General features: G+C 39.6%; 1 protein-coding gene across 2 annotated transcripts in view; it reads right to left on the bottom strand.

Moving 5' to 3' along the window:
• The window catches only part of LOC113113425 (meprin A subunit beta-like), a 42,218-nt gene that overhangs the window by 8,109 nt on the left and 10,620 nt on the right, over positions 1 to 23,489 (bottom strand). For both annotated transcript variants that reach the window (XM_026279604.1, XM_026279605.1), the window contains exons 7-8: positions 797 to 975; positions 430 to 648 (exon numbers count right to left, since the gene is read on the bottom strand). In XM_026279604.1, the coding sequence (XP_026135389.1) occupies positions 430 to 648; positions 797 to 975 (398 nt within the window). The remainder of the gene's footprint in view (positions 1 to 429; positions 649 to 796; positions 976 to 23,489) is intronic.

Genomic DNA, 23,489 nt, shown 5'->3' with positions numbered 1-23,489 from the left:
GTGCTATAAAGTACCAATTCTGCTGTATAGCACCTCTAACAAGCCAATAGTGTCATTATAGATCTCAAGCCATTAAGTGTAGACTCAGTTGAGATCAAAAACCATGAAGTTGATCAGGTGCATACATGCTGTATATGCAGTGTATGTTTGTACATATATGTGTGCGAGTGCTATGCCAAACTGTGATTGAAAGAAGTGATTGCTTTTAAAAGAGATGCATCATGCCTTGCATGCTGTGTGGATGTTTTGTGATTTTGTGTGATGAATTTAATAGAAAAGGAGCCATAGTTTCAAAAATCGTGGTTGAGCAAACAAAAAAAAAAAAAAAAAGAAAACTGTAATCCAAACAATGAGATATTTAACAACCACAATTCCACAGTGATGTTACAGAACACATTAAGACCAAAGAATATTGTGGAAATTACTCACTGCATTTATAGCGGGTGTTGAGCTCAATCACATCATATTCACTGAAGTCCAGGCGTTGACCAATCACATCTTGGAACTCAGGAAGCTTTGTAATGATTGTATTTCCATTACCGTTGCTGAAGGCGTTTTTATTATAATGCATCACAGAGTAGTAATCATAGGGCGTGCCTTGGGTGGTGGTCTGGTTCTCACTGTATTTTACGAAATTGCTCTCCTGCCCTGAAAATAAAGACTATTGCAGACATGAATTGCTTATTGACTGTAAATGCTGTTTATTTGAATTTCCATTTCAGCATCAGGATCAGTAAAGCAGATGGATCAAATTACTATTTTACAACATTTAAAATAATAACAAAGATAAAGCAACCTTTAATGATGTTTGCAAAGTTGATGGTCACGTAATTATCTCTGTCATATCTTGACTGTTCATGCCAAAATCCCAGTGCATGGAGAAACTCATGTTCAACAATGGATTTTATTCCACAACCATTTCCAATGGAAAGAGTCTGACCTCCTGGAGATATGCGACCGACATATGACCAACACCTGAAAAATAATATAACAGCTCATTTATATACAGGGTGGATCAACCAGGGTGGCATTTGTTGGTAACTGCCACACTAAGTAAAAGCATGCCACCCAAGATCTATCCCAGCTTAAAATATAAATGTAAGCCTTGTTTTGTGTACTGAATTTTAGCAGCTGCGGTACAAGTTAATGACATAAAAAGATTTTCGGTTTAATATCGACATGCGTTCCATACTGTCTGCTCCACTTTCATCATGGATATAACCATAATCTGACAGCAGAAAAAAAGGAAGATCAGAATCACAGCATCTATTAGCAGAGCTGAATAAGAAATCTAAACTTAATTGGACATTAAAAAAACATATTTGGCTTGATAAGGTATTTTCTTAAAATTGCAAAGGGGTCATATGATGTCATTTCTATTTTTCTTTAGTGTGTTATGTGGCTATTTGTGAAAGTGACATTCAGCCAAGTATGGTGACCCATACTCCGAATTCGTGCTCTGCATTTAACCCATCCAAAGTGCACACACACAGCAGTGAACACACACACACCGTGAACACCATTTATGCTATTTATGCTGTTGCGCCCGGGGAGCAGTTGGGGATTCAGTGCCTTGCTCAAGGGCACCTCAGTCGTGGCATTGCCAGCCTGAGATTTGAACCCCCAACACTAGGGTTAAGAGTCAAACTCTCTAACCACTAGGCCACTTTATTCTATCTAAAAGAAGAGGCTGATCCAGACCAAACACGACCCACATCTCTATGTCATGATGTGGAAATACTTGCGTAATGCTGCCCAAATGTTCATGCAAAGAAATAAGGCGTTGTTTTTTGGAACTGTAAGTAGTGTTGATGCAGCCATGTCAGGTAGACACCGTGTTTCTGTGTAAAAGCAAAAGCACTTTATTTAGCTTTACGAAAGGAGATGCATTGGCTAAGATTTATTTACAACAGAACAGCACGACCTAGATGTTCGAATTTGTGCAACACATTTTATGGACAACAGTTTTGTGAACCTAGGAGAGTAGCCTACAAGGCTGGCTGTGCAAAGGCTATTTCTAAATGGGTCAATTCCAACTTTGCTATGGCTATCTGGCACTTATTCTGAATCAGCTACTGTAAGTATGTTTTCTTAATAGTTTAAGTATTTGCTATTGACTGTTCAAATGCAGAGTTTTGCGCCGTGTAGAGTATCACGTCGTGTGTGTGAGTTAGAGAGAGACATGGCCACATCACAGTGGAGTCAGCTTTCTTATTGACCACTTGTGTTGCAAATACATCCGAGCATCATCACTGTGTCTGCCCCATGATCTGTTCCTCTTTCTGGCTTGCATTAATGGACAAACTAAGGACATTATTTACTGTCTTTACATTTATGTTCAAAGCTGAAGCTCACAGTTTTGCAAATGGATGTTACATTTCTAATGCGTGCTTTAGGTGTTTGGCCAATCACAATGCACTTGGTCAGCTGGCTAAACAGAGCAGACTGTACTTGTCAGAGGGAGGGGCTTTGTAGAAAAAGAGGCATATGAGAGAGGTGGGCCAAAGTAGAACTACAATAATGTTTTTTGAACATTAAAGCATGTCAACATATTCTGTTACACCAAATACACAAAATAAAGATCTTTAAAAGAGCATCATATAACACTTTTAAATCATTTGCAGAATATGGATAGCTGACAGTTGGGGGATCTGGGTTGTTGCTCAAATAGTGTTAGGTGATTGCTTGGGTGCTTGCCATCTCAGTTAATAAGTCTCAAAAATATTAAATGTCTGTGCTTAGATACCTTGACCATTCTTTCAACGCAAATTCAAAAGCTTTTGATGCTTTTACACATGATGCATTAAAAATGTGCTTTATATACTGTAGTGCTGAGGTTGTTAGACCCCTGCTATAAATCTGTTGACTATTGTAAACAAGTCTATTACTTAAAGCGGCTAAGGGATGCTGTATGGTGCTTGTTAATAGATGCAAAGCCAGGGTTGTCATTAACGAAATGTCCACTCACGAGTTGGTCGTGACATGTCATGACAGTCAATAAATTCTCATTTCCAGTCCATCACCAATACAAATTTATGCATGCATAGCATGGCATGACATAGCGACAGTAAGATCGCTCCATTTCATAAATGAAAAGACAAGGCAAACCAGGGAAGTGCCCCGGTATGGGCGGGACAACAGTCATTTCAAGGGAGAGCGAACACTAGAGGAGAAAGTTTCATTGATAAGCACACTATCGTCCCACTAACCCTTTTATGCTGCTTTTGTTGGATACATCTGATAAAGAACATTCCCTTAAAACAAGACCACAGTCAGCAAACACTCCGATCGAGGAGGCTCGCGATCCTGAATGCAACCAGTGCATTGACCCAGAACAGGAAGTCGGTGAGTACCAAAACATGGTAATTTTATGGCAGACATTGATAGAAATGCTGTTAAACATAGCAGCTTTACAAGGAATATAAAGATTCCATGAACTGGAAAATAAAGATACAAGCTTCCTTTATACTTGTCCCCAAACAGTTGAAATGTACATTAAATTATGTTTTATTAACAAGATTCGGAAGGAGCGCGTCAGATACTTAGCCTAATCAACACAGGTGGACCATAATCAAGTAATCAATCCCATAGTATATATGACTTACCTCTATCCATTGGCGGTTTATCAGCATGCTGGTTCGCTTTGTCTGTCACCTTATCACAGACCCAATTTTCCTACCAACGAAGAGAGCTATACCAGGGATTTATCCGATCTGCTGCTTTTGCTGGACCCGCGGTCATTCCTTTCCAGCCAAACACTGCCGTTGAGCACCATTAAGCGTCATCGCGACAGCTGCTCTCCTCGCCAAGCCACACGTTGTGGCCAATAGACTGTGCAAGCACCGAGCTCTCCTCGAGCGCTGGACTGCAGCAGCAGCAGCAGCAGCAGGCATTCAACCAGCCTTGGCCGCACCCCAGTTCTCACCGCAGCAAGCCTCTCTCACTTCCTCTAGCGGTGCAGACCGCGTGACGTAAACCAATACATTTTCAGGCGAAGACGCTAAAAGCAGGTTCGCGGCTAAAATTTGTTAAATGACGTCATGACACAGTTCCGTCTTCTTCTACTAGTGTTTTATGGCGGTTTTGGCAAACCAGCGTAAAGGTGCATTACCGCCACCTGCTGATCTGGAGTGTGGAGTGCGCATAGATTTGGAAGACAGACACAAACGTAGTTCCGTCGGATGACGATGCCACTTTTAACCACGAAGCCAAGGCATTATTTCCAGAGTCTTCATCCACACTGAAATGTCCAAGACATTACATTCACCTTACCGCGCACATTTAAACCTCACTGAAATGATACAGACATAAGTTTCATGATAGGTAAAAAAAATAATAATAAATCGATAGCCAGAATGCACTGTAAGTCGCTTTAGATAAAAGCGTCTGCTAAACGCATTAATTTAATTTTACATTTTAATTTCCATGCAAGTATTCTGGCAGGACCAATTTATTTAGGGACCTATTTCACCATTCACTGGCATGATCACTCAAAATTCATCTAAAACACAACTGCCCTCTTGTTTTGACGCAGGACAGCAAGTGTGAGTAAAATTTCTGTTGCCTTTTTAGGACCGTAATACGAAAAACAGGCAAGTAAATTTCTTTAGAAACCACTTGGAAGCGAATAGCACATAAATGCTATTAACCCATTTGCTTGCAAGCATGGCCGGATCAACATTCTGTCCAATGTTATTTAACCAATCCAGGGGTTTTTCTGCATTGATCTTTATTTTTGGAGGCTGATCAAAGCCTTATTTGATCGGTGAGTGATGTATGACTGCTGTGCCTGACGGCGCGTACGAGAGAGAGCCCCAGCTGTGCGCGCACACTCACAGTCTTCAAACAACACAAGCGCTTCTTGCTCTCTCTCTCCCTTGTGCATATTAATCAAAATCATTAAACACGATAGAAAAAGGGCGAAACACCAAAGTTTCACGCCCACTCACGCACTCACAGTCTTCAAACTACACGAGCGCTGTCTTGCTCGCTCTCTCTCTCTCTCTCTCTCTCTCTCTCTCTCTCTCTCTCTCTCTCTCCCCCTCGTGCATATTAACCAAAATCATTAGACACACGATAGAAAAAGGGCAGAACGCCAAAGTTTCACGTGGAGCATTCAGAGTTTTTTTTTTTTTCTCCATGACAGGCTGCTAGCTCCCATTGTTAATTATTATTATTTTATTTTTTTTGGAAAAGCACTCTCTGTATTAGCTTAAAGCCCTCAAGTTTACATTGGTTACTGTATTCTTTCAATTGCTCTAAACAAGTATTTTGTGTGACCTTTGTTATTGAATGCTAGACATCAAGTTGTTGTTATTTTCATCTGAAAGAAGAACTTTTTTTCAGTAAGCTAGGCCCTATGTGTTCAGTAAGCTTGTTTCAGTAAGCTATGTGTTTTCAAGGCTTCAAGGTTTTATTGAATGCTATTTCTATACAAGTGCAAAGTAATGCATTCTTAGTCAGTCTTTTATTTTGTAATTTTAAGAGCAATAAACATATATTGGAATGTTAAGGAATTCATGTTTTCTTTCATTCAGATATGTAAATCAACATATATAAATTGTTAGTAGTCAATTAATGGGGAGATAATCGAAATCGAATTGGTCTGAAAAAATTAATCGTTAGATTAATCGATGCATCGGAAAAAATAATCGCTAGATTAATCGTTTAAAAAAACAAACTGCTCCGTTATCCTATCTCAGCATTGCATTTCATGTTCGCCCGTGCTCTCAAAGGATGATTTGAGCCTGTAGGCGGTGAAGAAGTCTCCATCCACAAATAGACATACATCGTTTGCAGATATAAGGTATTCTATTGTACTTTAACAGGTAATCCGATACATGCCATATTTTAAACAAGCTCTCACTAACGGAGTTTAATGCAACAGTTACGTTAGAATGCATCTCATTGTTGTTTCCGTGGGTCCCACGTATGACCAAGGCATCAGTTCAACCGAACTCACTCCAAATAAATGAACTTACCTGTTTTTGAATACCTTATGTTTAAGGCGTTTGTTTACGTCCATATTAGGGTTAAATTGTTGGACTTTAAATCTACTATTGTTTTTGCACCGTTGACTGATTTTGCAGAACATTTACACTGATAACTTCCGTACGTAGATGCAGAAAATTTGTCACAGGACAAGCGAGATGACAGAAGTGCCGACTACATGAACTAGCTGTTTTAAATATAGTTTTTTATATTTAATGCCAGTTTATCAGTACGTCCGAAAGTATATTTTTCGATTATTGGTGATTCCATAGGCTTTTTCGTGCACCTGCATGGTTAAAATGGCAAGCTATTCTCTGACAAGAATAAAGAATCTTTCTATTACTCCACCCATGCACCATTACATCGTCGATATGTACCAATCGATCTAACGTGCTGACAAAATGATGATTTGTCAATGTCCATATTGCATGGCACCTATTCTGGGTACACTGGCAGAGGAAATTCAATTTATTTTTTGCACGCTTAATTTCGAATAAAATGACTGCACCAAGATTTTTCTGACTTGTTATAGGAAGCAGCTCATTGGATTTGCTAAACAATTATTCAAGTAAGCCTCACAGCGTCTACCCTCGTAGACAACCAAATCATCCTTAGTATTGAATTTCCTGTCAGGCGCTGCAAGAGTGCTCCCGGTTGAGCCAACCTTTGCCTTCTCCGTTCAACTATCAGCAAAGCTTACTTGTATGACATTGTATAACTTTTTTTAATAAGATTCGGGAGGAGTGCGTCAGATACTTAGCCTTATCAACACAGGTGAACCATAATCAAGTAATCAATCCCATAGTATAAATATCGCTGACTTACCTCTATCCATTGACGGTTTATCAGCATCCCTCCTCCACCCCATCTCCTCACTTTGAGTTCACTTTATAAATAAACGGGGAAGCGGGGGTACTCTAGGTCCGCGCCATTCCCGAGCTCAGAGCCCTTCCCCTGACAGCACGTATATAAAATATAAATATATACAGTACAGACCAAAAGTTTGGACAGAGTTTTCTTTATTTTCATGACTATGAAAATTGTAGATTCAAACTGAAGGCATCAAAACTATGAATTAACACATGTGCAATTATCTATGGAATTATACGTATACATAACAAAAAAGTGTGAAAATATGTCATATTCTAGGTTCTTCAAAGTAGCCACCTTTTGCTTTGATTACTGCTTTGCACACTCTTGGCATTCTCTTGATGAGCTTCAAGAGGTAGGCCACACCTCAAATGTTGTCTTGACCAATCAGATATTGTCTTGGCTCGGGGGTATCATAAATCATATGTTTATCTTACCTAGCATGTGGTCCGAATTTTCCTGCCTTGCAGGGTCTAATTTTGGACATGATTCCTATTACCAGGTTATGATATATTTTACAAATAAATGATTGTCAGGACAATATCAAGCAAGCAGATTCAATCACACACATACCAAACACAATTATGAATCGTTAAGCTATGCCATAGTTATAAAAAAAAAACATACACAATAAGTGATTATAACATGATCAAATGTGTGGGTTACACATAAATGAATATGGAGTGAAGCGATGGACTGATTCATTTATGAGTCCTTTTGAGTTCATTCTGGTCCATATATATGTACAAAAAGAAGTTTCTTTGTCACTCTCTGACATAGGGATGTTCTGTGAAGAGGTTCAAAGCCCCTTCCCCCCCTTAGGAATTTCAGTCTGGTTCTGCTAGGTGGGGGGAAGTCAGTGGAAGTGTTTAACTCGATCTCATGGGCTTACATGTATAGTGATATTCTCAATGTTACTCAGAAAACAGGATACAGGTCTAACTCTTTTGAAATACTTCTGCTAAATGTTACTCTGTCAGACATGCAAAAGAAATCAAATGTATCTCTTGCTCTGGCTACTCTATATAGACCACCAGGGCCGTATACAGAATTCCTAAAAGAATTTGCAGATTTCCTCTCAGACCTTCTAGTTACAGTTGATAAGGCGCTAATCATGGGAGATTTTAATATTCACATTGATAATGCAAATGATATTTAGGACTTGCGTTTACTGACCTAATAAACTCCTTTGGAGTCAAGCAAAATGTCACCGGGCCCACTCATCATTTTAATCATACACTAGATTTAATTATATCGCATGGAATCGATCTTACTGCTATAGATATTGTACCTCAAAGTGATGATATTACAGACCATTTCCTTGTATCGTGCATGCTGCGTATAACTGATATTAACTATATGTCGCAGCGATACCGTCTGGGCAGAACTATTGTTCCAGCCACCAAAGAAAGATTCGCAAATAACCTGCCTGATCTATCTCAACTGCTATTTGTATCAAAAAATACACATGAATTAGATGAAATTACTGACAACATGGGCACTTTTTTTTCTAATACATTAGAAGCTGTTGCCACAATCAAATTGAAAAAAGTTAGAGAAAAACATACTGTACCATGGTATAACAGTAATACTCACTCTCTCAAGAAAGTAACTCGTAGTCTTGAACGCAAATGGAGAAAAACTAACTTAGAAGTTTTTAGAATTGCATGGAAAAAGAGTATGTCCAGCTTTAGACAGGCTCTAAAAACTGCTAGGGCAGAGCATATACACAAACTAAGCAAAACCAAAACAATCCAAGGTTTTTATTTAGCACAGTGGCTAAGTTAACAAATTACCAGACGCCACCTGATTCAAATATTCCACCAACGTTAAATAGTAATGACTTTATGAATTTCTTCACTGATAAAATAGATAACATTAGAAATACAATAGCAAATGTAGATTCTACAGCATCTAACACTTCAGTTTCATCCATCGCACCCAAAGATAAACTGCAGTGCTTTACAACCATAGGACAGGAAGAGCTAAATAAACTTATCACTGTGTCTAAACCAACAACATGTTTATTAGATCCTGTACCCACTAAATTACTGAAAGAGCTGTTACCTGTAGCCGAAGAACCGCTTCTCAATATCATTAACTCGTCGTTATCTTTAGGTCACGTCCCAAAACCATTCAAGCTGGTGGTTATCAAGCCTCTTATTAAGAAACCAAAACTAGATCCTAGTGTACTGGCAAATTATAGGCCTATTTCAAATCTTCCATTTATGTCTAAAATTTTAGAAAAAGTTGTGTCTGCTCAATTGAGCACCTTCCTGCATAAAAATGATCTGTATGAAGAATTTAAGTAAGGTTTTAGGCCCCACCATTGCACAGAAACTGCACTTTTTAAAATTACAAATGACCTGCTCCTTGCGTCAGACCAAGGCTGCATCTCATTTCTAGTCTTACTTGATCTTAGTGCTGCGTTCGACACCATAGATCATGACATACTCATAGATCGATTACAAAACTATACAGGTATTCAAGGGCAGGCTCTAAGATGGTTTAGATCCTACCTGTCCGATCGCTACCATTTTGTTTACTTAAATGGGGAGTCATCTCATTTATCATCAGTAAAATATGGAGTGCCACAAGGATCCGTCCCTTCTATTTTCAATATACATGTTGCCCCTTGGTAATATTATTAGAAAATACGGAATTAGCTTCCACTGTTATGCTGATGATACTCAGCTATATATCTCAACGAGACCAGATGAAACGTCCCAATTATCTAAGCTAACAGAGTGTGTTAAAAATGTAAAAGATTGGATGACAAATAATTTTCTCCAATTAAATTCAGATAAGACAGAGATACTAATTATTGGACCAAAAAACACTACACAGAATCTTGTAGATTACAATCTGCAACTAGACGGATGTACTGTTACTTCCTCTACAGTCAGAAATCTGGGTGTTATATTAGACAGCAATTTGTCTTTTGAAAATCATATTTCCAATGTTACAAAAACTGCATTCTTCCATCTTAGAAACATTGCCAAGCTACGAAACATGTTATCTGTTTCTGATGCAGAAAAACTAGTTCATGCATTCATGACCTCTAGACTGGACTATTGTAATGCACTTCTAGGTGGTTGTCCTGCCTCTTCAATATACAAGCTACAGGTAGTCCAAAATGCAGCAGCTAGAGTCCTTACCAGGTCAAGAAAATATGATCATATTACCCCAATTTTACAGTCTCTGCACTGGCTACCTATTAAGTTCCGTATCAGTTACAAATTATCATTACTTACCTATAAGGCCCTAAATGGTTTAGCTCCTGCGTACGTAAGGTCACAAAACGCTGGACTTTTGGTCGTTCCTAGGATAGCAAAGTCCACTAAAGGAGGTAGAGCTTTCTCACATTTGGCTCCCAAACTCTGGAATAGCCTTCCTGATAATGTTCGGGGTTCAGACACACTCTCTCTGTTTAAATCTAGATTAAAAACACATCTCTTTCGCCAAGCATTCGAGTAATTTATCTTTTTAATTGTGAGTGTAGTTGCATCTGATCAAAGGTGCATTTTTATTCTTTAGCTTGGGTTAAACTAATTTTACTTTGTTGGATCAGCAGCTATGCTAATGATGTCTGTATTTTGTTTCTATGTTTCGCCACGGAATTTACATCCCGTGGTAACTAGGATTTACAGAAGCTCCAGTCTGGATCCAGAACACCTGAGAAGAGATGATGCTGACCCTCAGAGGGACTCAGATGATGCTAACCCTGAATCAACAAACAGAACTAACAATTATTGCTAAATGTGTGACTGAATCATATAATAACTTAATTAATAATATTGATAGTTCATCGTCTAGCTGACTACGTCTTGTATTATTATTTTTATTTTTTCTAAAATCCTGTCAAATGTGCACAAACTACTAGCTACTACTAAATATTGTAGAAACATAATTTTCTGTAAAGTTGCTTTGTAACGATTTGTTTTGTAAAAAGCGCTATACAAATAAACTTGAATTGAATTGAATTGAACATGTGATGTCCAGTGTTGCATTTCAATTACGAACAACACATTTGACACCAAATTTCTCTTCTTCGAATTGAAATTGTCAATAATTGTTCTAGTGGTGTTAATGTTGAAAGCTGTTGTGTGAACAAGCTGGTTGGTCATCTTGCTTGGTTCTTGTGGCACTAGAATTGATTTATGACTTCCTGAGGAATTCGGCTCAGTGTTTCAAACATCGCTTTGATAGACTCTTTAATTTCTCTGGTTCGACTCATTTCTGTTACATATCCCCCTTTCGATCGGCGAGGTGTTTAGGTGAAGACATCGTCGATCGCTGGAGAAACAAAGGCAGAAGAAGCAGACAAACACAGCAAACAGCAAGACAACACCTCCATGACAATTACTGTACTGGTGCAGGCATCAGGTTATTTAGGTACACGTGGTTAAGTTCAATTAGTCAATGTAGTTTAGCACATTGAGGATAGTTTAGATCGTCTTGGAAATTGTTCTATTTTGATTCATCAATCAAATTTGTGGTTAACTTTGTTTGGTTCTTCTAGGTTGTCTTACTTTACACGTTTACCGTTAGTTTTCTAGTAATTTCATTTTCAATTCAATGAATTGACCTATCGTGCATGGAGCTCTCTGGCTTCCATTCAGTTTAGAGTGGCTGGCGGATATTAGATGTTGCGAGTCAATCCTAATATCAGACCTTCGACCCTTGCAGGGTGTCTAGGCGTTTCACCTACTCAGGAAAGAGGGGAAGGAGAAGGATAGGTAAAAGAAGAACAAAACAAAACAAGGCTGCTGTGGGTTTTCCAAGCATGGGTTACAACTACTATTGAGCTAGGATGTCAGGTGCAGCTAGTGTGTCGTGAACCTTAACTTAGTGTCAGGTGTTCTACCTATTGTGAGGATGGCTGCACGTTTCTTCATGGTGGGTATGTGTAACTTTGTTACACTAAAAGTTGGATATTCTACCTGTGGGAAGAATATGTTTGTTGACTGTGTTATCAGTAGATGTGTTTACCTCTGGGTGTAGGTAATGTTGTGTGTTAATGGTGTAGTGCATGTGTGGTCAGATCTGTTCAAGTCTGTGTTGTCTCCCCCTTTTTCTAGCATGTCACTGAAGACTGGGTCCCTGCATCCTTGGCTTGGATGAGGGCGTGTCCATGGTCTAATGAGGGTCAGTCCAGCAAGGCAGGAAGTTCTTTAGCAGACAGTCTGAGGCAGTTTGGCATGGCTGTGTGAAGCTGGGTTGCAAAACTTTGTCTCCTATGTTGCATTCTTCTTGTGATGCCTTCTGGCTGTAGCAGACTTTCTGATCTTCTGTGCTCTGATGGTTGCTGTTGCACAGACAGGGAATGTGGTTCTTGGAGTTGGAGTTCATTTGACAGTTTGTTAGTGACTGTGTTAGGTTACTGAGGTGATGTCCTTTAGTACCTCAGATTTTTCATCAACGGTTGGCCGTGAAAGACTTGTTCGTTCTGGGTGGTTGTTGAACAGGTGCTTGTCATCTCTGATGTGGTGTACCAGGTGATCACCGGCCTTCCGTTCTGTCGCTGGTCACAGCGAGCACGACTCAACTTTGTGGTCATATGCATGTAAATTGTCTTGAAGGAACTCTCTTAGTTGTTTCATGACTTGTTCCGTGTCTTCTAATGGTAAGCGGTCATGTTCTTGTGCATACTCAGCACTGTGCATGTCTGAGTGGTGCTGAGGTGGGTTTTGTTGTCGCTTACCCACACGAGTTGCTCTTGGATGAGTCAGGTGATTATCTTTGGATGTCTGGTTAGGTTTCCAGATGTTAACCTTTTGGTTTCTTGAGAAGCGTGGCTGGTCCCATGGATTTTTCCAGCAGTTGGGCTGAAAACGGTTGTGGATATGGGTGTCACGCTCTCTGTGCTCTTGATGGAAAACTCTAGTGTTGTGATGCCACTGGGTGTCGTCCAGTGCAAGGCTTGAGTCTTTGTTGACAGAGTTCAAGAGTGTGGAGGTTCTGTTACCTTTCTTTGAGGCCATCTTCTGTTTGTTATAGGCCTTCTGTGTATGGTCACGCAACTGTTGGATGGTCATGGAGTTCGGACAGGCCATGACACCTAGATGGTGACTGACTCCAGGGTGCAGATTTCTTAGGAAGAGGGTTTTGAAGTTCACATCCTCTTCAAGGTCAGGGTTGTTGTGTGCACCAAAGTAGGCTTGTCGGAGTCGGTTGTAGTAAGCTTGTGGAGTCTCTTGACAACCTTGTTTGGTTTCCAAGGCAGTTAACAGTCCATGTTCAGACTCTGGGTCTGTAAACTCTTTAATCAGGACCTCACAAAGTCGCTGGTAGTTTGACTTAGTTTGACTGGGCTGTCGATCTAGAAAGTTTCGTACCTCGGAGCTGGACGTGGCTCTAAGGAGGTATAACCAGTCTCTGTCAGTCACATGAGGTCTCACTTCCAGATTAAATTCGATATCTCGCAGGTAAGCTTGGATGTCGGGGCTCTCTGTGGAGTCCGGGTTGAACCTGTTGATGTTTTCAGACAGCTTGTTGAGGTCTTTGATTGTCATCCCGTGTGCAGCTACAACGCCTTGGATCCAGGGCTGCTTGGAGATTCATAACTTGTTCCGTTGTTTCCTGCTCCCTCTCGCTGGGTGCTTTGAGTTGATCTTGAACTTTCACTTCCAGCTTGTCTATGCGACAATGAGCATGTGTCAGCTCCTCTTGAAGGTGGGTGATGTGCTTGTCGCTCAGTTTCAGCTGGGTTGTGAAGGCATAGCTTAGTGAGCTCGTGATCTTGACTAGCTCCTCGTGGTTGTTGTTCTGGCTTGAATCTTGTGTCAGGAATCTTCTTAGGATTAGGATTATTATTAAAAATAATAACATTTCAAATGTCTTTGGAGTGAGGCTGTCTGTCATGCCTCTCAGCCAAATGTTCACATCTTCTCCATGGGAAATGGGGTCTGCAGTCTGCGGCATGTTGGCACGCTAGGGAGAAGAGAGACTGACACAGATCTGTGTGGAGTAAAAGCCTATGTGTGGTGGGACAACTAAGTGTTGTATCAGTGATTGTGAACCACTAGTGAAATGTGGTGATGACTGTGTTGATGCGAAGACTTTGTCACTCTAATGAGGAGGAGGAAAAGAGAGAAAGAAGTGAAAAACAAATTAAATGACAAGCAAAATTTCTGTTTTTCAAATGAGGAAAATTATTATTTCTCCAATTCAACGTTATCAAAACGGTAAACAATATTATTATAATTCTTGTTTTGGACTAAAGAATACAATGATAATTCTGATATCTCTTTTCTTAGTCTGACAGGATTGACACCATAAACCTTTCAGTTGGACTGCTCACCAGGGAGGCTGCGAAGGCGACAGTTGTTCAACACGTATCTCTATTAAATTGATCTCAACGTTGGATGCGATGCTAAAACTTGGATTGCGTTTCCAAATGTAGGGAGGTAAGGAAGAACAAATGAGAGGATGATTACAATCAAATTCATAAGGATGATTAGTCGTCTTTGGCACGATTGTGTATTTAATTCACTTAGAATTGATTGATGGTTCTTACATGTCCTACAAATGTAAAATGAGAAGAGGAAAGTAAAGGAGAGAGAGGACGGAGATGGTGAGTCTCAGTAGCGGTTATCTCAACTACAAGGAGAGCGTTGTGTTAGTTGCTGCACAACTAATCAAACAAAATAAACTTTAAGTGAAAGAGAGTTGTCTTTCTAATTTATTTGAACTCGTAGTGAGGGATAACAATGTCTCCTTTTAGGGCTCAGGTGTGTCGATCCCAAGCTAGGGTACACAAAGTAAAGAAATGGTAAGAAAAAGTAAAATAAATAAAATAATAATAAATGGGCAAAATATACAAAAATGAAATTAAAAAGAGGAAATCAATAAGTAAAACAATAGTGGTTAAGTGTATAACCAAAACAGGAAGAGGGGTAAAACGCAATCAAATAAGTAAAGGCCTGAATAGCATATATTCAGATGGGTAATAAATAAATTAAGTAGAATAAGTTTACTTAAACTTTCAAAGTTCAAGGCTTATTCATTCTTAAAATAATTAGGCCCAAAAGAGAATACTAGAAATAAAGGATCATACGAAATGATCTGAGAGGGAAATTTTAAATGATTCAAAAATAAATTTAATGTTTCAATTAAATTTCAATTTGTCACAATAATTGTGAGTTAGTATTTCCCTTTCTAGTAAAATGAAAATAAGTGGTATAGTGAGAAAAGAGAGCAATAAGTGAGAGAAAGAGACCAACAAGTGTTAGTTAAGATGTTTAAAGGGTTAAATCACGTCAGCGTTGCCCAAAACACACTCTATTCATCCACTAGATTGTAATGCTAACGGCTAACCTTTGAGGCTAGTGGCTTTAGCATAGACTTCAATGTAAATGCAACGGTTTCGTTAGCTTAGCAACACCGTGGAGTTTGTTTACACTAGTGCGCTGCGCGTGCAGAGTTCAGAGTTGCTCCAGAAGTACGTTAAGGCTTCCGGGTCACGGTCGTCACTAGGGCAACCAAAACACACTCTAGTGGATTAACGTTAGCACATGAATTGTTGCATTGTTGCAAATACAGTTAAGCATGTTACATGAAATGTCAGCTCATTTCAACACTGTACAAATAACAACACCGCCTTTTAGTTGGTTTTGCGATGTGGCACTTAAACTCTCAGTTTGTATAGAGTTAAATTTATCTTAATTCAAATATAGCAGCTTTTGTTGTAGTTAGGGGGACACAGCGATAGCGACCTTCTGCAGATCTGAATCTCCGTGCCAGTTTCTCTGGACATAAACACAAAAAGGTTTCCTTCGCTGTTGGTACACAGTTCAAATTTACTTGATCAAGCTTTTAAAACACTCCCATTCAAATTACTCTCGGACACACGCAGTGTTACGCGAGATTGCATTCACTTTGTGAACGGATATAAAATGGGCAAACATTATTCTCTAATGTTTAACGTTAACTTAGGGGAGTCAAATATCAAATTTTATTCGGCAGTGGAACACGCACTGGCAATCAAACTATATGAAATATGAATACGGGGGCTTTGATAAATAGATTGAGGAACACGCTCAAGACTATTCTTTATTCACAGATTTATATCCCTTTTGAAACACTAACAGTTTAGCTCCGTTCAGCAAACAGTTACAAAACAGCTATAAACAACGCATTACAAAATGAGGAACACGCTCAATTTCTACCTTATTGTACGATCTCAGATGTTTACTTTTAAGTTCACTTACTGCTGTTAACAATGAAGAGACGGACCTGAGTTCTACCTGCTTTCATTCATTTGAGGGAGGCACGCGCTGCTTACGTCACGGGTCACACAAACACACACACAAGTCTCGCTAACCTCTCATCTGTCATTCCTTAAGCAAAATCAAAGATTAAATAACTTGGTTTATGCTCACAATTTAGATTAAACTTCCCGCATTCTCCACCATTAAAAATGTAACGCAAACAGGTCAATTTAGCTCAAAGGGAATCATTTAAGATTTTAAAGGGAATTTGAACAGAATCACTGTTTCACGGCTGGTCACTGAGATGCTCTGCGATTCAGTGAACGAGCCGTTTAACATCAAATCTGCGCTGGATACTAATATCCAAACTATAGTGAAACACTATCAATTAGCACAGTGACAAGATCGGCAGTTTAAGACATTAACTTGTAAGCACAAAACACAAGATACTTCTCTTTTCAATATTAATAAGGCTTTATTAGATAAATCTAAGACATATAAACTAATCTAACACATAAACGCACGCACACACACATTCACACAAGTTGCAGGAAGATGGAAAGTTAGGGAAAGATGAGTTTAAGAGAATGGAAATATGGAATCCCAAGTTTACAGCAATACGTTAAATTGCATAGACATGAACAACCATCAATCACTTAATTAACGCTCGCATTGAGTTCCTCAATGGGGTTAAAATTATATTAGATACACCAGCACATTTACATTTACATTTATTCATTTAGCTGACGCTTTTATCCAAAGCGACTTACAATTGCTATATATGTCAGAGGTCGCACGCCTCTGGAGCAACTAGGGGTTAAGTGTCTTGCTCAGGGACACATTGGTGTCTCACAGTGGATTCGAACCCAGGTCTCCCACACCACAGTCGTGTGTCTTATCCACTGCGCTTATCCACTGCGCTAACAGCACAAATGTCTTAGAATACATTGCCTTGGTTTTCTGTGAAAAGGAGTCTCGGTGAAAGGGCATATCCCGAGGTCGTTGATTGGCTGGAAGTTCAGTCGCTGGAGTGACGTCTTGGAAAGCCCGTGGTTGTTGGGCGTTGGCTGAAAGTTCAGAGTCGTGTGCGCTGGTTGAAGTTGAACGGGCACCCGAGGTCAGGCGTAGGAGACTCGACGTTACAAAACTTAACTCAGAACACGAAACTCTCAAACGGAAAAGAAAAGAAATAAAGTTTGACGAGACAAGGTTGTGTTCCTTCTCATCGTGGCTAAGTAGCAGCAGGCTTGCAGGCCAAAGCACGCTGAAACCGCGCTCAAACAGTGATGACTAAACAGCATGGCTAGAGAAGCTAAAGCTAGGTAGCAAAGCTACAAGCTAAAAGCTAAGAGCAGGCTTGACTGATAGCACAAGCAAGGCTAGAACTAAAAGCAGACATGGCTAATAGCAGCAGCATAGCTAGAGACTAAAAGCCAGAGACTAAAAGCAAAGATTTTATGGTGTCCTCAGTATTTAAACTGGCCTGTTGGCCACACCTCAAATGTTGTCTTGACCAATCAGATATTGTCTTGGCTCGGGGGTATCATAAATCATATGTTTATCTTACCAAGCATGTGGTCCGAATTTTCCTGCCTTGCAGGGTCTAATTTTGGACATGATTCCTATTACCAGGTTATGATATATTTTACAAATAAATGATTGTCAGGACAATATCAAGCAAGCAGATTCGATCACACACATACCAAACACAATTATGAATCGTTAAGCTATGCCATAGTTATTTAAAAAAAACATACACAATAAGTGATTATAACATGATAGTCAAATGTGTGGGTTACACATAAATGAATATGGAGTGAAGCGATGGACTGATTAATTTATGAATCCTTTTGAGTTCATTCTGGTCCATATATATGTACAAAAATAAGTTTCTTTGTCACTCTCTGACATAGGGATGTTCTGTGAAGAGGTTCAAAGCCCCTTCCCCCCCTTAGGAATTTCAGTCTGGTTCTGCTAGGTGGGGGGAAGTCAATGGAAGTGTTTAACTCGATCTCATGGGCTTACATGTGATGTCCAGCGTTGCATTTCCATTACGAACAACACATTTGACACCAAATTTCTCTTATTCAAATTGAAATTGTCAATAATTGTTCTAGTGGTGTAAATGTTGAAAGCTGTTGTGTGAACAAGTTGGTTGGTCATCTTGCTTGGTTCTTGTGGCACTAGAACTGATTTATGACTTTCTGAGCAATTCGGCTCAGTGTTTCAAACATCGCTTTGATAGACTCTTTAATTTGTCTGGTTCGACTCATTTCTGTTACACATTTAAGACTCAATTAATATTTAGTTATCATTTGAAAAACCTTAACTCACAGCAGTTAGGCTAAGCCTACATGTTTTTGTGGAGAAATATTTTTGAATCCACTGTAGATTGCTTCAGCGCGTTCCTGCGCTCACTGATGGTGCATCATTATTCACTAATTATTTTCATTATAAATGTGGTCAAAACTTTTCCACACCTCAGAATTTGCTTAAGTTGCTGGTGCAACAAAAATGTAATCACCAGAGGCAAGCCTCCGTTACACCTACTCAGTATCCATTTTCACATCTTTCTCCCTTTTCGCATCTTTCTCGCGCTCACCGAAACACATCACATGACCGGAGTGCAAGCCCAAGCCTGACCCGAGCCCGCATGAGATGAAATAAATTAAACCCAAACCCGACTGAACCCGTCGGGTCCCATTGGGTTCGGGCAAAGATCTTCAGCTCTATACAGTAAGGCTGTGTTCAAAATATTGAAACGACAATGTATCATCACAGAGATTTGACTATATGAATATCGATACAGCTGGCCCTTGAACTGTGATACAGTTATGGAGTCCCTTAATATTGCAGAGGTCATCTGCTTATAGTCAGGGCTGCTGCTGGCCAAATGGGTGCCCTAAGCAGGATTGTATTGTTGTGCCCCCTTTCCTCAAATATGATGATGGAAAAAACATCTACTATAGGGTTTAAAATAGAACTTTAATTAAATAAAAAGTAAATGAATAAATGTTATTATTTACAAATTACAATTCTAGCTCTCGACATTTGAAAGTGAAAGTGACGTGACATTCAGCCAAGTATGGTGACCCATACTCAGAATTTGTGCTCTGCATTTAACCCATCCAAAGTGCACACACACAGAGCAGTGAACACACACACACACTGTGAACACACACCCAGAGCAGTGGGCAGCCATTTATGTAGCGGCGCCGGGGAGCAGTTGGGGGTTCGATGCCTTGCTCAAGGGCACCTAATTCATGGTATTGAAGGTGTAGAGAGCACTGTACATGCACTCCCCCCACCTACAATTCCTGCCGGACCAGGACTCGAACTCACAACCTTTCGATTGGGAGTCTGACTCTCTAACCATTAGGCCAGATATTTATTTGTGCATACAAACTTTTGTACCGGTCCAAATGCACCGCCTGCTGGCAATTTGCAGATTTTTGTTTAGAAAAATGCAAATTGCTAATGTTCCTTAAAAAATCCAAATGATTTACAAAGTAAGGTGTGTCTGTGTGGTATCTGTACGTGAGCTTTAACTAAGGTAAGAGTATGTATGTAAAAAGGCAATTTACAACAGTTGTAAAGTTTCCTTGGAAGTGCTTGGATTTTACTTTTGAAGGTGTAAGAACCCTGGGGTACTATTCTCTGAACAACAGGGAACGGGGTTTATTCAACATTTGCAGTTCCAATAATGGCCACAAATCTGTGTTTAGAATGGTAAAAGCCTTTTTTAATGTAGTTGCACTGTTGTATTGAGTCATGTTTATCATACAACACAGATAAAAGCGTATATACCCCACTGTATTATTATTTAAACCGTATATGATTATGTTGAACTTTTATTCTTGAAAATATGGCGCTGTATAAAGCAGTATATAAAAGTGTTTCTGTTGCTCATGAAAACGTTTCTGAAACGTCTGCGTATTTGACAAATACTGCATTTTATTTACTTCATCTGGGATAACACCTCTCTCTTGTTGCAGTGATTGGCGTGGAGAGAGTATAAAACCCCAGGAGAAACAGGAGTGAGGGAGAGAGAGAAGGACTGCTGGCTGCTACACGCATGGACTAATTTATGTTGATGGTTTTGTTTCTTATTTGCCGGTTTTTGGACACTGTTTGTTTGAATTGTAAATAAAAGCAGTTAGTAGTAACAGCCGACCTTGCCGTCTTCCTTCCTATACAACAAACATTGTTACAGTATGCAAACACTGCGGGAGTGTCACTAACTGGAGCTGAAGTGTCCGGCTAACATTTCTGTTTTCAACCTCATGAACTGATTTTGGACAGGCTTCTGAGGCAGAGTAATGGTATACAGCATGATCTATAGCTAAATATAGGAAGTTGGTGATGACTAAGTGGATATTTCGTATAAAATATACATTTACACCAAAAAATGGAAAAGGGCCTGCCGTTTTCTCCTGCTGGAGAGAACACCCTTGCTATTATAACCATAGGGGCCTGCTGTTCTATCCCTCAACAAGGGACGAACACCCCTCAAAAAGAAAAAGAGCCTGCTGTTTTCTCCCACTGGAGAGAACCCCCTTTGCTGGGGATGAACACCCCTACTACTTAAATTAAAGAGGGTCCTGCTATTCTCTCCCTCCTTTTAGATGGAAGAATACCTCTCTCCTAGCCAGTAGGCTGCATTAAGGACAAATCAATACAATTGTCTTTCTCTTTTGCAGGGAGCTCAGGGACATGCTGCTTGTTTTTGCAGTTCTCCCGCTGGAGAGAATACCCTTCATTTATATAACTCGCTACTTTGATTAAAGTGAGGCCTGCTATTATCTGGCTCATTAGAGGGGAGAATATCCCTCTGCAAGCCAGCAGGCTACATTAAGAATATCTCAATAACATTGTCTTTTCTCTTTTGCAGGAATGGAACATTGTTGGTTTACATTACATTTATATATAACCAATTATCACTTGACACCCACAATAAATAAGTTCTGTACCCACTCTTTCTTGCGTTTGCAGATGCTGACATCTGTGTTAACTTCCATCCTCCCTTCCACCATAAGGTTAGCACTTGACCATGCATGGGGGGAAGTCTCTGCCCCTGGCTTCTTCAGGCAGGAGAAGCTAGAATCTACAACCCTCCAGATTTGAGCTATGGATGGGGCCTATGCCAAAGAACTCCATCATTACTGCTCAATTTGCTGTTTATTGCTAAGTAAATTCTATTGATTTCTTTTAATCACCTCCCGAGTCTTACTGGTAGAACTAGAAACTGTGGAGAATGCTGGAACGTCAAAATGCTGTTTTTGTCACCTCAGCCAATGATGTCAGCAAGACGCAACTGGTACATCATTGACTAAACACAGGCAATGCCCATCCCATCCAGCAGCATCTGCGACAGTTGCTCTCCACAAAGCAGGCAGCTGCTTATCGCTGCCTTGAGAAATTATAGATCCACCGGAAAGCTCATGGGCCAGTTGAATTGGTCCCTAAGAAGGATGGCAATTGGCACTTTTGCGTTAAATTCAGGCAACTGAATGAGATGAACATTAATTGTCAACTTCTGCGAGGTGACAATGTATTGAAAAAAATTACTGGGTCCAAGTGATTCTCAGAGCGGTTATTGGCTGGTTGTCTTAAGTGCAGATGCAAGCCCAAAGCCTGCATTTTTTATAGGGATGGGCCTTTTTTAATTTAAAACTATGCTCTTTGGTCATTGCAACACCCCATCGACCTTCCAGCAGTTAACCTGTTAAAATGCACCTGGACCCCGGCTTACTGAACTCTCCTCGTTTGCACGTGTCAATGTTTACAAATAGATTAAAAGAAATGGGACAAAATTAATCTTGACAAACTATATATCATAATAAAGATCTAAGCCTCAAGCATCGATGACAGATTGCTGTTTTTCAATGGAAAGCTTATAAAAATGTATTTGCTAAATTTGTGTAAGCAGTACACATCAAAACATGAAGAATAAAAACACAGTACATACCAGATTCATCGTAATAATGAGTCATAAACACATCCACAGCTGTAAATCCCAGTTTAGTTAGAAAGGTAAGGGTCCACTGAATTACATCTCATGGAGCATGTTCAGTCCAACGAAACAATAACGTTTTAATATGGATGATAATTCCTTTGTTTACGTTTCAGTTCTTCAGAGACAAAATTTTTTGTTTCTATTATGGAATAACTCACGGTCAGAAACTGCGTGTTTGTAGTAAAATTGTCACAAGTTTACAGTGTCACAAACCGAATGAGGTGATCCACCGGAAAAAAAAGAATGAATGAAAGATAGGCGAAAGATAGTTTATTTGAATTTTGAATTGAATTTTCTCCCTCGTGACGCGCTCTGACGCACCTGTCAGCTGATGGAGGCGGAACTTATAGCAATCGCCTTTTCTTTGTTTTATTTTTCAACAGTTTTTATATATGTGAGAGTGTGTTTTATGTTGAATGTGAATTTATCTGCATGATTACCATCTGTTTGATTGCAAATCAGCCCAAATCAGCTCGCTATTCCTGTATGATCACGGCTATCAAAGTGAACGCGTCTATATGAATAGAGAGAGTGGATTATTTACTTTGTGTTATTACCATCTGTATAAGTGGCCATCAGCACATCAGCACTTATTTGCATCATAATTCTGCATTTCTAGCAATCTCAGGATGTTCTGTAATTGGCAAAAAAAGTTAAATCAATTTTTATTTTTCTTATTAGGGGCCAAGCACCGAAGGTGCGTAGGCACCTATTGTAATCGTTGGCGTTATTATTCTTCTTCCGTTTCTTCCGCCGCAAGTCTATGGCACCCCATAGAACCACTTGCGGGAAAGTTGTATAATTTGGCACACTGATTGAGGACAGTTCCAACATTAACTATAGCAAATTTGAAGTCTCTAACTCCAACTCTCTAGCGCCACCACTTGTCCAAAGTTTAAACATTTTTATGCTAATAACTTTTGAACCGTAAGCCAGAAAATGAAAATTCTTTTTCCCTCTGAATCCTGAATCAAGCCAAGTCAAATGAACCCCAAAACCTAGTTTTTCGAACTCGTCCTAGATGGTTAGTCCAATTTTCATGAAAATTGGTTCAGATCATCTTCAGACCATGCTGGCAAAAAGTTATGCAATTCAAGTTGATTAGTCAAACCGTTCTCGAATGACACGTGAACAAATTTGACAAAAATCAGGCAAAAATACACGTGACGCTATATCTCGGCAATGGTTTGGCATATTAAGACCAAACTTGGTGTGTGTTATAATAACCCTGACCTGAGAGTACCTGTTTCGTATCGTTACGAAAATAATTACAAAAATATTCGGCTCCATGCCCTGAAGGTACTCAAAAAGTTTGGTGGCAGCACCACCTTGTGGTTACGAGTTATAATGAAATATCACAAATTTGACGTGAATCATCTTCAGATCTTCAGACATGCTTA

This window comes from Carassius auratus, chromosome 14, assembly GCF_003368295.1.
Source record: "Carassius auratus strain Wakin chromosome 14, ASM336829v1, whole genome shotgun sequence".
Taxonomy (NCBI): domain Eukaryota; kingdom Metazoa; phylum Chordata; class Actinopteri; order Cypriniformes; family Cyprinidae; genus Carassius; species Carassius auratus.
Note: the sequence above shows the minus strand (reverse complement) of the source record. Positions and strands in the feature narration are given on the sequence as shown.